This window comes from Sturnira hondurensis, unplaced genomic scaffold (assembly GCF_014824575.4).
Source record: "Sturnira hondurensis isolate 20B ecotype Veracruz unplaced genomic scaffold, ASM1482457v3 Scaffold0005252, whole genome shotgun sequence".
Classification (NCBI taxonomy): Eukaryota; Metazoa; Chordata; class Mammalia; order Chiroptera; family Phyllostomidae; genus Sturnira; species Sturnira hondurensis.
The window spans coordinates 4,444,630-4,460,957 of NW_028077883.1; the positions used below are offsets into that span (position 1 = coordinate 4,444,630).

A 16,328-nucleotide genomic window follows, 5' to 3' on the forward strand; every position below is an offset into this window, starting at 1 on the left:
CCATAGAAGGCTCAGGTGCCCTTTCCTGAGAGAGAATGCCGTGAGATGACCATCTCTGCAAGTGGAAAATCATGAGTTTGTCTTTGGGAATTATGAGTTGCTTTAAAAAATTTTTTTCCTGACTTCCTTTATACTGTTTTTGTTATCTCCCCCTTCTTTTTCTTGGCCGCTGCCTTTGCCAACTTCCCAAGGACATCTCTGTGCTCTTCCACTCCCACTTGATTTAAACGCTGGTGTTCTCCGTGGTTCTGAGCTGAGTTTCTGGCATCTTTAGTCACTCCAAAACTTGCACCGGCCAATACAATGGCCATATATGGCTCCTGAGCACTTGAAATGTGTCTTGTGCAAATTGAGATGCACCCTAAATGTTAAATACACGTAGGGTTTCAAAGCCATAGAATTAAAAACAATAAAAATAAAATCATTAGGAAGATTTCTAATTGGTTATTTGTTGAAAGGGTAATATTTTTGATATATTGCAATAGTATTATTACTCCAATATATAGTATTATATATATAGTATTATATATTGGAGTGATGTATTATTACTCTCTTAGTGTGGTTCCTAGAAAATTTAAGATTACATTTGTGGCTTGCTGTGTATTTTTAGTGGATGAAACTGCTCCAGACAGTGACATACTGTATCCCCATTCCTGCCCACCGGAGCTCACAGAACTGCTTACTGTATCCAGAACATTTCAAATCACTTTATGTCTCATATGCTTTCCTTTTCCTGAACTTTTGTTCCTCTCCTTTCCTACCAGATTAGATAGAATTCCTACTTCTTTGTTTAGAGGAAAGATCTCTGCTATATGAGAATGTCCCAATTCCTTAAGGTAGAATTAAACATTTCTGCCTTAGAGCCTTACATGCTCTGTTAATGTCTTTATTATGCCTAATTTACATGCTGGTATTTTGTTTTATGTTCATTTGTCAGCCAGATTGTAAGTGTCTGAGAAGTGCAGGTGCAATATGATTTACATCTGTAATTATGTAACCAGGTACTGGTGTCAGGTTGGTGCCCAAGGAAAGCCTGATGAATAACAACTGAATCTGCACACATTAAACAGCGACCACGTGACTGGTTATGACTTAGATATTCTATGACAATATCTTGAATCCTCTCAGCAGCCCTGTAAGGCAGATATAATTATCTTCATTTTGCATATAAGGATCTTGCAAAAGCTCAAACTGTTAGTAAATGATAGAGTGAAGATTCTAATATAATGAATGACTCCAAAGCTATGTTTTTCCCTGTGATTTCATACTTGCTGAAAAACAGATTAAAAATGGAGATTATATTCCTACATCATAACATAGAAAAATGTCTATTTCCTAGGACTGTCAAAACATTAAATGAGATCCTGTATATAAAGTGCCAGGGCAGTGCTTGGAAATAGTTGGTTTAAGAAAACAGTGGCTTTCTTCAATCTTGAGGCCCACAGCATAGAGGTCCTTAATTTCTGAGGAGGACTGACGTGGTCTGTCTAACTGCCGTGACACCCGTGCACACACTCGCACAAACCCACACTTGTACAGAGGTCATGAAAAACAGAGCCCTCTGGGGCCACCACTTCGACCCAGCCCTCTTTGCACACCCTCTGATGGTTAGAGAGAGTGAAGTAGAGAAATAAGTAATACTGCAGCAATGTGTGTGTGTGTGTGTGTGTTGGTGAGGGCTGGGGAAGAATAATAGCAGAAAGGGAATCAAGTCTGGAGTCTTACTAGGGCCATGTGGCCTTGGCGAATTCCTAGAAAATCATGCTGAGTAGAGTGCCGACTCCCCTCTTCCTGTTCTGTCTCACCCAGCTCTGTAGCACGGTACAACTGGGATCACTTTTCTAGCACCTTGGAAATCTTCGTAGGAAAGGGAAAGGGGAAGTAGGAAAAGGCAAATATAAAATGCAGGCCAACACTGGTCTGCAGGTCCTTTGTTGAGATGTGAGGCTTCTGACAAATTAATTTAAGCATGTGAAATCTCTCTGTAAGCTTCAGATCCCTGTACTTTCTCCAATATTTAAGAACTATTAAGAAATCTCTTGGTTGCTGCTGGTACTTGACTGAGGCTAAATGACTTGGTAAATGACCAAGGCATTTGTTTACTGAATGGTGGAAATGGCCACCCACATGCAGTATAGTTGACAAGGGGATTCCAACTTGAGTGGACAGCAAAGAAGTTGTAAGGAAACGGTTCTTTGAAGTAAAAAGCTGGGAAACTGAGTATTCTCTAGCACTTAAATCAAACTTTGAGATGAAGAGAACAGCTTGCCTTGGCTGGTGTGTCTCAGTTGGTTGGAGTATTGTTCTATAACCCAAAAGTTGCAGATTTGATTCTGGGTCAGGGCAGATGCCTAGGTTGCAGGTTTGATCCCCGGCCTGGGCATGCAGGGGAGGCAACCAACAGATGCTGCTCTCTTGCATCAATGTCTCTCTCTCTCCCTGTCTTCCTTCCACTTTCTCTAAAGGCAATGAGAAAATGTACTCAGGTAAGGATAAAAAAAAAAAAAGAAAAAAGAAAACAATTTTAAGTTCAGAGAGAACTTTTAATCTGATATTATAGAGAGAGAAATTCCATGGCCAAGAGCATGTAAAAATTAACAGCAATGACCTGAATGCTACAGAAAATTTAATCTAGATAGAGAAATAAGTACAAAATTGAATTTTAAAGGGAAAAATGAAGTTTGTTTATCTTCCAGATTGACTTGTACTCAAAAGGATGAAGAGAAGGTACTTTTAAATTCAATCCACTCAAATGCCAAAGCATCATAAACTTTCCAGTCAACTGACGTTGAGGTCGTCTCTCTGGGACTAACACCTGTGAAATGCATGAGCCTGATGCTCTCATTCAGTTCTACGATGGCCTGACTTCTACTAGATAAAATGCTGCTACATAGTAGACAGCATTACTGAAAACTAACAGACGCCTTGACTAATAGTGACTTAATCATAAGCACTCTTTTTGTTGAAGAATGTTTGAAAGTAGGTAGTCCAGGACGGAATCAGTAGCTTAATGATGTTCTCCAGGCTCTTTTAAAGTTTTTTTTTTGCATCATCCTCTTCAATTGTTGGCATTCATATGAGAGGTTGTTGCCTCATGACTGTAAGATAGCTATTACAGCTTCAAGTAGGAAACAAGAGCCAGAGGTGAAAGGTTCCATTTTGCATTAAATAAGACGCCTACTTTAATCAGAACTCAGCCAAGGATGAACCTACAGTAACCAGTGGCAAAGGGAAAGGAGACTCTAGACTTGCATTAGACCAATTATCATTCACTCTATACCTCTTAGGGCAAGGAATAGCTGCCCGTGACCTGAACAGGTCAGAGTTTTAACAGCAAGGAAGGACAGAGGGTAGAACATCATCACTGGGTGGAAAATAAAATGTGTCTGCCAGAAATACTTAATGAAGATTTGCTGAATGAACAACTGACGGCTTCCCTGTAACTTTCATGGATCCTAAAAACTTTGTCTTTGTGGGTCCCTTCATCTAAAAACTATGTTGAAAATAGTGTTTTACAATTGAGTTGACATAAAGACAAAATCTGGACTGAATTCATCATTATGCATTAATTCTTGTTGTCTTTAACTTTAATTCTGATGTTTAAAAATGCAAATGGAAACACTTTTGCCCCAAGTACTGTGCCTACAATGCCTAGTGCGGAATTCTGCACCAGGTCTATGCTGTTTCCTGCTGGCATGTAAACTTGAGTGCAGTGACTGTGTACTAGGTTTCTTCGTTGCCCTCAAGCCCCTCTCACATCACTATGAATCTCAGAGGTGCTCCTCAAATGATGCTGAGTTGAGCTAACACATCACCGTTTCTTCCTCTAGGGTGAGCCAGGTCCTCCGGGTCCTTACGGTCCTCCAGGAGTCCCGGGTATTGGACAGCAAGGTATTAAGGTAAAGATACTTGTCTCTTTGCCCATTGGTGATTTGAATTTATTGTGGGGGCTGGGGGAACTGTGACTTAAACTCTGCTCAGCCTTACCCTCAAAGACACAAAGAGGCTGCTTGCAGAAGTTACTTATAGCGTGGATGCTTGGACGCTTCATGTCCTGGTCAGGGGCAGTTACCACAAGTATAACCAACGTATTTTGTTAGTTGATTGGAGTGAAAATTTTTCTTGTCTACAAATACCCACCCTTCTCCCAATGTACATCTGGGTCTGTTGAGTTTTCATGGACTTGAAAGGTTAAGTATGCAAAATGTTATTGATTCGTGAAACACTTTAATACATCAACTATCACCTGTGCACATTAAAGAAGCCCACAGGGACAGAAACCAGAAGAACCACGACACTGAGAAGTAAATGTTGACAGAAAGGTCCATAGGGAGCTAGAAGAAACTGGAACACCAGCATCCTAGGTCCCCTGCACATGAAGGATGTGATAGAACAAAGCAGTTATTTTAAATGAATTTTCTAAGCCATTAAGACAAAAAGACATTGATGCAAGACTAATGCAGAGAACAGTTCAAAACAGTGCACTTTGGAGGTCATCGAGTGTCACCACAGATGCCAGTTACACCAGAACATGCTGAGACTTAAGGGAAGGTGGAGTTTATACTGGCAGAGCTACTGGAGAAGGGTTCTGAGGAGACCAGGTGTGAAATAGAACTGAAAGGAGAGGTGACAGGGAATGGAGTGGGGACAGGGAAAGGGAAGCGTTCCAGGTTGGTGGTGACCAGGCCAGGAGCAGCATGAGCATTGTCATCGAGGTCATCTCAGTGAGCAAAATGAATCACTCAGTGTCCATCCTGCCAATTACTGCACAGTGGTTTCCAAAAGCTGAACATTCCGATTGCATTTAGACCAGAAGGGATACTGAACATTTTAGGGTGATTTCTTCACTGAAATTTCAAGTCATCTCTCCTCCTCCAGATTTTTTTTTTTATCTTCATGAATGAGAAAAGTTTGGACTTACAGCTAAGATGGAGGAGCAGGTAGACACACTGTGCCTCGTTGCACAACCAAAATTAAGGACGACAAAAATTTAGAAACAAAAAAAACCAACCAGAACTGACAGAAAATTGAAAGTCCAACAAACATTCACCCAGACAGGTAAGAGGGGTGGAGTCAGCAGCTGGCAGTGGCAAAGGGTCACTGCAGGAAAAAGTGGTGGCTGGCTACCCAGGTGCACAGGCACTGGCTGGCAGACCGCGGTCATATATTCACATGCAGATAAATCAGGCAAAAAATGGGTAGCAAGACAGACCATGCAACCCAGGGCCCCAGCGCCAGGAAATAAAGCCTAAAAGCACCAATTGAAAACATTTGTGGGGGTTGAGGTGCCGGGAGAAACTCCCAGCCTCACAGGAGAGTTTATTGGAAAGACCCACAGAACATACACAAACCTATACACCAGGGAACCAGCACCAGAAGGGCCCAGTTTGCTTGTGGGAAGTGGCAGAGGAGACTGAAATCCGACACAGAGTGAAGAAAGCACCATTGTTCCCTCTCTGATCCTGTCCCCACATACAGTGTCACAACCCAGCAACTGGATTGCCCTGCCCTGGTCAATACCTAAGGCTCCACCCCTCACTATGTAACAGGCATGACCAGACCAAAAAAAAATGGCTCAAAGGGAAGAACAGATCAAAGCCCCAGAGCCAATACTTTTAAGTGACCAAGAGATAGCCAACCTTTTAGATGCATAGTTGGAAGTACTGGTGATCAGGATGCTCGTAGAACTGGTTAACTTTGGTCGCAAATTAGATGAAAAAATGAAGGCTGCACTAAGTGAAATGAAGGAAAATGCACAAGAAACCAGTAGCGATGGGAAGAAATCTGGGACCTGAGTCAATGGAGTGGACCAGAAGGAAAAAAGAAGCAGCCAAACAGAAAAGAATGAAGAAACAAGAATTCAAAAAAATGAGGAGAGGCTTAGGAACCTCCAGGACATCTTTAAACATTCCAACATCTGAATTATAGGGGCACCAGAAAAAGGAGAGAAAGAGAAACAAATGGAAAATTTATTTGAACAAATAATAAAGGAGAACTTTCCCAGTCTGGCAAAGGAAATAGACTTCTAGGAAGCCCAGGAAGCTCAGAGAGGCCCAAAGAAGTTGAACCCAAGGAGGAACACACCAAGAAACATCATAATTATATTACCCAAGATTAAAATGAAGGAGAGAATCCTAGAAGCAGCAAGAGATAAGGGGACAGTCACCTACAAAGAAGTTCCCATCAGACTGTCAGTGATTTCTCAAAAGAGAATTTACAGGTAAGAAGGGGCTGGAAAGAAGTATTCCAAGTCATGAAATCCAAAGACCTACATTCAAGATTGCTCTATCCAGCAAAGCTTTTATTTATAATGGAAGGGCAGATAAAGTTCTTCTCTGATGAGGTCAAGTTCAAGGAGTTCATCATCTCCAAGCCCTTATTATATGAAATGTTAAAGGGACTTATCTGAAAAAAAAGAAGATTAAAAATATGAACAGTAAAAAGATAGCAAACTCACAATTATTAACAACCACACCTAAAACAAAACCAAACTAAGCAGACAGCTAGATCAGGAGCAGAATCACAGAAGAGGAGATCACATGGAGGGTTAGCAACAGGGGAGTGGGAAGAGGAGAGGGGGGAAAAGGTACAGAGAATAAGTAGCATAGATGGTAAGTAGAAAATAGACAGGGGGAAGGCAAGAATAGTATGGGAAATGTAGAAGCTAAAGAACTTATGACACATAGACATGAACTAAAGTGAGGGAATGTGGGTGGGAGGGGGTGTGCTAGGTGGACAGGAATGAAAGGGGGGAAATGGGACAACTGTCATAGTATAATCAATAAAATATATTAAAAAAAGAAAAGTTTGGCCGTTTTGCTATTTATCGTTATTGAACTTTTTAGAGTATTTTGTTCTATGTTTCTTCTTTGTTTAAAAGCTCAAACTTTTATTTGATTATTTCTTTCTCTCAGGGAGAGAGAGGCCAGGAAGGAAGAACTGGGGCTCCGGGACCCATTGGCATTGGTGAGCCAGGCCAGCCAGTAAGTATCTAGCAATTCTAGATGGAACAAGAAGGACAAATGTAGTACTTATGTGCTCCTTCTGGTTAGGATAAATGGTTCAATTCATCCATCGTGCATCTTTTTGGACAACAAAAGACAGTACATATGCAAAAACCGATGCAAGTCTCATTTTTCATTGTAGTTGAAATAGGGACACAGATGCACAGATGGTTGTACGATTGGCTCTCCCTTACTGTAATCTCTTACAAGACTAATCAGCTTGTTCAAGACAAACAGTTCTTGTGTGTCAAAATTTCCTGGGAGATATGAGATCTGGGTTCTGGTCTAATGTCTGTACTTTGTAATTTGCTTTCCTGCACCCATGAGAAATTCACCACAATGAGGGCTTCACTCATCGCCTAATCCGTGAACGGGCTCTAAAGCTGGTGTCAATGATGGTAGAGCGGCCATTCCTGTGTTATTTGCAGAGGTATGGAAAAGAGGAAAATATTTCTATTCAGAGAGATCTGAAGAGGAAATCAACCAAACAGGACTACTCTAGCATAAAAAGCTTCTTAACTTTTCAAGTAATCATTCTCCTAGCAAAGAACAGTGGCTGACTCCCTGGGGAACAAATGAAAACGTAGCCAGGCTCCCGATTTCGTTCTGCATTGCATAGGTCCTCCTACGTACATGGAGGAGAAACACGTGCCTCCTGGCTGTACTCTGTGAGCGCAATGGGAGCACACTGCTCGAGGTTCCGACTTTCCACTAATGCCTGCAGGCACTAATTCAACGCCAAACACATCTTATGGAGGGAAGCTATACTAGACTAATTATCTAGAGGTCAGTGGTCAGTCCAGTCTCAGTTTCCACCAACTAGACAGTGGCCCTAAAGGGAAACCGCTGAGCAAGTAGAAATCAGCTTTCTTGCAGACATTGGTGGTTGTTCACTGGACAGGCTGGAAACTGAGAAGACTGGAGGGTCATCAGCTAGAAAGAAAGACACGGGCACATATAGATCACCATGTGCACAGGGAGTACAGCAGAGAATCTGGGAACTTTTTAACAGAAATGAAGAAGAATCTTTCATAATGCCCTGAGGAAGTGGGATTAACAATGAGGTAAATAAATACATTTTTAAAATGAGCTGCTAAAAAATACAGAGAAGAATTTAGTAAACTTCCATCAGAGAGACACATCTTAATATTTTGCTACACTAACTTTAGATTTTCTTGAAAAACCATAAAATATGGATATAGTCAAGTTTACATAATCTCTTTCAGAAATAGAAAAGGAAAGACAGCAAAACATTGTTTCCCAACTTATATAGCAAAACAACGACAATACATAAAAAGAAAACTATAGAACAATATCCTTCATGAATCTAGATACAAACATCCTTAACGAAATATTGGTGAATGGAATTCAGCAATATATAAAAACAATTACACAGCATGACCAAATGGGGTTCATTCCTGGGTGCAAGACTGATTTAATAATTGAAAATTAAATAATATAATACAGAAACAAAAGCATTCACAAAACTTAAAATTCAAAACCCTCACAAACTCTGATAAAAACTATCAGAAACTAAAAATAAAAGAGAACTTCAACTTCTTCAAAAACTAAGAAGAAAATAAACAAAAAAAAACTACAGGTAACATTACACTCCATGATTAAATGGCAAAATCAAAAACAAGACAAAGATTTCTGTTTTCACCAATCTTATCCAGTGTAATATTAGATGTCCTAGCCAGAACAATAAGGCAAGAAGAGGAAATAAAAGGCATATGCATCAGAAAGAACTAAGGCTGTTCCTATTTGCAGATGACATAATGGTATTCATTAAAAAAATCCCTGGAAATCTATACCAAACCTCCTAGAACTAATAGATGAGTTTAGGTTCATAGGATGCAAGTGGAACATACAAAATCAATTTTATTTCTATATTCTAGTAACAAATACAGAAACTTTCATCTTTAATTACATTATTACCATTCATTTTGTGCTTGTCACAGATGACTGACTCATAAAAAATAAATTGATTTTAGACTCTCAGGCTGATCTGTTTATTTTTTGTGCAAGGTTATTCAGAGCACTATCAGTACAAAATACTCCCTGAAGTAGAACTTGTGATTACTATGAGGTTTATTTTATTTATTATTGTTTTTTATTTAATTCTTGTTCAAGTACAGTTTTCCGTCCCCCACACCCATCCCAGCCCAGCCCCCCGAGAGGTTTAAAATAAAGTACATGGTATGTGTGAATATTATAGACAGTTTTTATTATTACTTAATATATTTGTTGGTTTGCAATATATATTAAAAACTTTATTGATTATCTACACTTTTTAGGTTATTAAGGAAAGTAATAACATAATGGATAATTACATTTTATTGTGCTAATGTCTGAAATAAAGCATTTCATTGACCAGACTGTGTTAACTGATAATTAGTTTCCTTCATTATATATTTTTATTAGAGGTGTTCATTAGACACCAAATAAGTATGTCATAGTTGTAATTGATTCTCATGACCTTTGAAAAAGGTAGTTTTTTTTTATAGAAGCATTTTTGTCTTTTAAAAATGATCTGTTTGGTACTATCTTCATAAATTAAAAATATATTGGGTTGGCCAAAAAGTTCGTTTGTTTTTTTCCATGAGATGGCTCTAGTAGCACTTAGTTGTCTTTAATTTCATTTGAAACAATTTGTCAGCTTGCATTGTGACAGCTGTCATATCAGTGTACGTTTAAAAAAAACATCAAATTGGTGTTTTTTTGTGTAGCCATTTTAATATTGAAGATGGAAGAAAATAAGCAATATTTTCAACATATTATGTTTTATTATTTCAAAAAAGGTAAAAACCCAACTGAAAGGCAAAAAAAAAAAGATTTGTGCAGTGAACAGAGAAGTGCTGTGGCTGACTGAATGTGGCAAAGTGGTTTGTGGAGTTTCATGCTGAAGATTTCTCACTGGATGACACTCCCCAGTTAGGTGGACCAGCTGAAGTTGGTGATCAGAACACTGAATTGAGAATAATCAACATCATAGGGAAATAGCTGACAGACTCAAAATATCTAGGTCGATAAAGTTATTGGTACCAATGAAAAATGTGGCTTTTGTTAATGGAAAAATCTAAATGAACTGCTTGGTCAACACAATAGTTCATCCAACCCAAGAGCCTACTCTTCCCTCTGGTTAACAATCTTCTAGATCCTGACTGCTCAACTAGAAAACTTGAGAATATACTGGTGGTGTGGAATATTACTCTGACCATTTACAGTAATTGAGCCTTGGCTCTGTATTGCTTAAAATGTTCCCAAGTGATTGCTCATCAGCATTATCCCTCCGTTCCCAGCGGTTTGGACCACATGCCTCCTAAAAGTCCCCATTATTTTCACTTTCACCTTAGCTGATGTATTCTAGAAATGCAGAGACGGAAGGAAGAAGGTTCAGTCTTTATTCTGTGTAGCATGCCTCTCTCAATATGTAATATCAATGATTCACCCCGAGACCAACTTCTTTACAAAAATGTCCATCAAAAGACATTCTTAGCCACTGCAGGACTCAAGTAAAATAATTTTTATAGCAATAGCAGATATATTCAATGCTTGTTATGAAAAAGCTTTAAATCTCTCCGACTTAATCCTCACATTAATACTGAAGTTTGAGGTAGGTACTATTGTTAGCAACATTGTGATGCATTTGCTGAGCTTTAAAGAGACTACATTATTTATTTAAGGCCACACTGATAATATTATGTTGCAGGGCTGGGACTTGAACCTCAGTCCAAATGACACCAAAATCTGCTTTCAATTATCATGCAAGACTATAAACTCCATGAGACAGAGAGCAGGTCTGTCTGCTCTTCTTGGAACCTAGCACAGAGCTTGCACCTGCTCTGCATTTGGTGAATATTTGTTAAATGGGTGAAAAAAATGAATAAACCAGAAAATAGACTTCTTGGCCTTTAATATACATTGTGTTATTTTTATTTGTCATGTCATTGGGGAATAACATAATTGGCCAGTTTTTCTGTTAGAGTGTAATGTTAGCTAGACATCATCTGTTTAGTTTGCAATCTAGTTTTCATGCTTGCATTTATTTTCTTCCTAATTAATTACTCTAGCATCAGAGCAAGCTGTCTTGAATATCAATGCTTTGATTAAGGACTTGGATTATTTAAAAATAGGCTTTCCTGCTCTGGTCTGGTGGCTCAGTTAGTTGGAGTGTCATCCCATACACCAAAAGGTTGCAGGTTCTATCCCAGGTCAGGGCACATACCTATGTTGAGGGTTCGATCCCCAGTCAGGGTGCATATGGGAGTCAACCAATCAACGTTTCTCTCTTTCCCTTTCTCTCTAAAATCAATAAACATATTTCACATCAATGTTTCTCCCCCTTTCTCTCTTCTAAAATCAATAAACACATTCTTGGGTGAGGATTAAAAACAAACAAAACCAAAACACCTACATTTTCCCATAAGCATAGCAAATTGCATTGAATTAAACATTAGCTGTTTATTTTAATTAAAGTCTTTACTAAATTGGCTATGCATAAATACTAAAGAAGATGTCTTTTAAAATATACATATTAGGGAAAAGCAAAAAAAAAGAAAAGAAAAGAAAGAAGATACTGAGTTCTTTTAAGCTTTCTTATAAGCGTTTGTCCTACAAGTCCATAACTGTGCTCAGTCACTGATGAGCATGATGCTCCATCCTGGTTCTGCTTCCGCTTGAGGAGACAGCATCCCTTAAATTACCCTGACGACTGCATACCCAGCCCCCAACAGCAGTCAGTGCCGGCAGTGTGCTGGTTTTGGAGCTTCTGGGCCACTCCGTAGCCCTTCTTCTATCACAGGCGTACTTCCCTGGCAAGTGAGCCCTAATTATCTTTTTAGGTCAATTCAAGGAAAAGCTCCATTTTGTGCTTCTAAGATTCCTGTTGTTAGTCCCTCTTCTCCTTTTTGCCCTTCTGGCCAAGAAGAACAAGAGGGACAATTTGCAGCCTTTTAAAATTCCTAGTGTTTAAGTGAATACATTACTGTTGTCTTATTTTTCAAATAGTACATTTCCTGCCAGTCTACTTCAAAGCCCAAGATGGTGTTTTCTTTCCTTATGTGTTAAGTTTTCACCTTCGCGAGTGCCTTTCTGAGTGATAGTTACATGGACTTCTTAAGTTTAATTAATGTTTCCCTTAATGATTCTATCAAGATTTCTATTTACATATCAACTTCCAGTAAGTTCAACTAGTTCTGGAAAGAATTCAAGTTTGAATCCAAATTTATGAGGATAGAAGTTAAAAACATGTAAATAAAAGCCATGGTTTAAAACAGCTGTGCAGTGATTTCTTCATGAGGCTCCTCTCATAATTAAACTATTAAATTACTCTGCATCCTTCCTCAAGCCCTACAATCCTAGACTGTAGCCTTTCCTTAGAATTTATTTTCTATACCTTATTCTGTGATGTCTCACTTAATTTCCATTTTCCACTAACTTGAGGACATCAGAGTAGAACATCCTATGCCAACCAAGTGAACAAGTATTTAATACAATGAGGGTATTATTTTTCACAACTCTATGATTCTACTGATTAGTATGAAGCTTACCAGGAGGATTCTTACTAATGACTAACATAGGTAGAGGTCCATCATTGCTGTGCCCACATGAACTGAAATATAACCACTTTCTTTCTTCTTCCCTCCTCTTCTTCCTTCCTTTCCTCTCCTCCCATTATTCTTTATTCTCCTCCTATTCTTCCTTTTATCCTTTTCTCTCTTCTCCCATTCTTCCTGTTATCCTACCCAGGGTCCCCGTGGTCCTGAGGGAGCACCAGGAGAGAGGGGCTCACCGGGAGAAGGATTTCCAGGACCAAAGGTAACAATGCCTTCTCGTACCAGGAAAAAGTGCTTTGCCTTGCATAGTTATGAGTCATGAATTTTTAAAAATGTGTCCAATTATCAGAGGTCAAGTATTTTTATCACCAACTTCACCTTATTAAATGAAGAAATATGTAAATTTCCCCTTAACCTGAAACCACAGTGAATTTTGTAGTCATAAATAATTGACAGATTTCTACTTTACATAATCATTGCTTATGAAATTAGAAAAATCTCTTAGCCTGTAGTCATTAAAGCCACAGGGATAGCATCTTTATACCCAGTAGTTAAGTTACAGAGTGTAGCTATGACAAAGCTTTACTCACAGATTTGTTTGGCGAAACATAGATAAGAAACAGTCTAGTAAACCAACTGATAACAGTATTGGCATTAACACTGAATATGCTAAAAAGAAAAACGTGGTTGTGAAGAGGGAACTGGAATTACCTTAATACCATAAGGAGCAATTAGGAATTTAATTGTTTCCACGGCTTTCCACACATAATTCTTGGAGCTCAAGTTCCTCTAGACCAGGGGTTGGCAAACTTTTCCTGTAAAGGGCCAGATAGTAAATGCTTTAGGTTTTGTAAAGCAGATGGAGCTCTTGGAACTACTTAACTCTGCTGCTGTAGCATGAGAGCGGTCATAAACGATGTAGTATAAGTGAACGAGTGCGGCTGTGTTCCCACAAAGCTGCACTCAAGGAACACGGACAGGGAGCTGGATTTAGCCGCTGGGCTACAGTTTGCCGATTCCTCGTCTAGGCTGTTTTCTCACAATCTAAGTCACATTTGCCAAAGGCCACATGGGAAGTGATTGCCCAAGACACTTTTGGCAGCATCCATAAAACTTCAGAGCAAGTGAGGATAGATTTTGGAGTCTTTCTTCCTTCTTTTGGGAACTCTGTCCCCCAGCACACATACACTCACTGCCCAGAGAAGCACATGCCCTCTCCGAGTGACTAAGACCTTCCCCTGTATTCAGTCAGGTCACTGCGTTCTGCCCTTCTCAGTGCAGCCTCCCGCTCTAAGACTTCATCTCATTCTTTGCCTCTCCTGTCATGAAATATTCAATGATTCAAGAGAAAACTGAATCTCCACTAGAGGAAAATTAATTAGCTAAAGCAAACAATTCATATGATGTTTTCAGAGACCGCTGGGTTGAATTTTCAGAGAGACCCCTTTTGACTAGCAAAATAAATTTGTCATAATAAATGAAAGTAATATCAATATGTTAGATAAAGGGGACGTTACCAATGCCGTTAGTAATGCCGTTACTAATGACGTTACATTCACTAACCGAATGTAACTGTCCAATACAGAGACTAGCAGTCTGGCACTGCCTATCAGAACGATTTCTAATACCTAGTTTCTTGAATTGTTTTTTTGTTAATTTCTATGTATGTGCAGTCCAAAAAAACCTGGAAAACTTAAATAGCCAGAATTATTTCTCTTTATAATCTGTTTTTTAAAGATAAAGAAATAAATGAGAAATGGACATGTGAAACACTAAGATGCCACATAGGAGAGCAGGTCTTAGTGACAAGTTCAGCTGTCTGATATAATGATACACCCTTGTTCATGATAACCCACGACAGGGCATTGCCCTCCAGCTCATCAGAGGAAGAACACACTGCATTCACTGTTGTTTTAGGGTCGACTGCCTGAGCTATGCTGTGGAAATGATCAGAAGAACTCACTGTTCAGAATACTTTATGCCCCGACCAGCAGGACCAAACTACTTGGGGCTGCTTTGTAATGATGTAGGGCCTAAGGGAATATGTCATGAATAGAAGGAGACACAAAGATATATTTTCCTGCTGCCTAGGACTCTTGCAAATGTTCTTTGATTTTACTCTTGGTTCAAATAAATTCATGAAGTGAATGCTATTTCGGATTGCTTACATGGTTTATTTTTCATACACGTGCAGCGTTATGACTTCACTGATATTACATTACGATTAGAGTTACTCACAGATGTCCCGTGATTCGATCCAAAAAGATTTTACATTCTTTTAAAACTAAATTTTCAATGAATATTTATGAGTCCTGACATAAAACATGTCATAAATAATTCAACCCTAGCAAGCATTAGTTCACATGCCAATATGAGAGACACATTTTCATTGTGTGGTTGTGGCCCGGTTGGGGAAATGGAAAGCTGATTCAGTTAGACATGCTATGTGATTGATTAGGTCCCCCATCTCCTGATATTTCTGGTTATAGTAGGAATAGAGCTCTTTTCTAACTTTAGTGATATTGCATATGTGTTCTGCTGGGACAGAGTCCTTCCTGTAAGGCGAAAAACATTTTTTTGCGAGTTACAAATCTTGGAGTCCATTAGAATCACCCATTTGCAGTGATCAGTGAATTTGGTTGCTTTGAATGCTTTAATTGTTTTAAAATTCTAATTTTTATAGTGCACTGATGTCTCTCCCATATACTTTCAGGGTGAAAAAGGTTCTGAAGGACCAATTGGCCCACAAGGATTACAAGGCTTGTCAATCAAAGGGGACAAGGTACTGCAAATAGGGCATATAATAGAAGAGATGCCAACAATGTTATTTAAAAAAAATTCATTATATATGTACATTTATGACCCATACACAACCTGACAACCATACAATACAGGGTCCATGGGGTCAACTTAATTCTAAATTATGTATATGAAAGGTATATTAGTGTATAGGATGAATTATTATCTGGAAATTCCCACATTGTATATTTATAGTAATGTCTCATTTATTTAAGTCCTGACTTCCAGTTACCCTATCTTCAGCCAAGCAGCTTTGGAGCCAAATATTAATAAAAGAGACCTCTGCTTAGTAAAGAAAACAGCTGTTAAAAAACATGACCTGACCTCATTACAGAGGCAGATAGCTACCCTTAGGTGCCCACTCAAGAATCTTACCTTAAAATGGGGTGAACATGAAATGCGTCATTTAAGAAAACTAGCACTCATGCCTCTCGAGGGGATCAACAGAAATCCACCGATAGTTGACCAAATTTAGGTTTATTGACTCATTGCGGTGGGAGACCACATCCCATGAGGAACCTATCACGATGCAGTAAGAAGATGAAAGATTTTTTTCATAGGATTTGGGCTTATGTTAGGTGATTTGGCCATGTATGAGGTGAAGTAGATACTATAGGGAAGTGAGGGTCATTTTAAGTTTGGGCATTTTCATGAATCTTACCTAGGAAGTGAGAAAAACAGAACCAGGCTTAGTTGTAACTGGTAAACAAGTAGCACCATACTCATTTTAGCCAGTATAGGAGAACGTTTGATCATTTTTGAGGGGTTCAGACATTGTTTTTTGTTTTTGTCTGTGCTCAGACATAACTACAGTGAGGTCTTGCTTTTGTCTTGCTTGTGTCATCACACAGAATGGCCATGTGTGACACTGGTGTTCTGCAAAATTTTTTATGTTCAACACAATGGCCTACCTGCCACTGCTTTCTTCTTTCTTACTAGTTACTTGCTTTCTTGAAAACAGCTGCAC

General features: G+C 39.0%; 1 protein-coding gene across 1 annotated transcript in view; it reads left to right on the forward strand.

The window, feature by feature from the left end:
* Nucleotides 1–16,328, forward strand: part of COL28A1 (collagen type XXVIII alpha 1 chain) — a 157,317-nt gene that overhangs the window by 43,567 nt on the left and 97,422 nt on the right. The window contains exons 12-15 of the mRNA XM_037046418.1: nucleotides 3,831–3,899; nucleotides 6,915–6,983; nucleotides 12,756–12,824; nucleotides 15,276–15,344. Of these exons, the coding sequence (XP_036902313.1) occupies nucleotides 3,831–3,899; nucleotides 6,915–6,983; nucleotides 12,756–12,824; nucleotides 15,276–15,344 (276 nt within the window). The remainder of the gene's footprint in view (nucleotides 1–3,830; nucleotides 3,900–6,914; nucleotides 6,984–12,755; nucleotides 12,825–15,275; nucleotides 15,345–16,328) is intronic.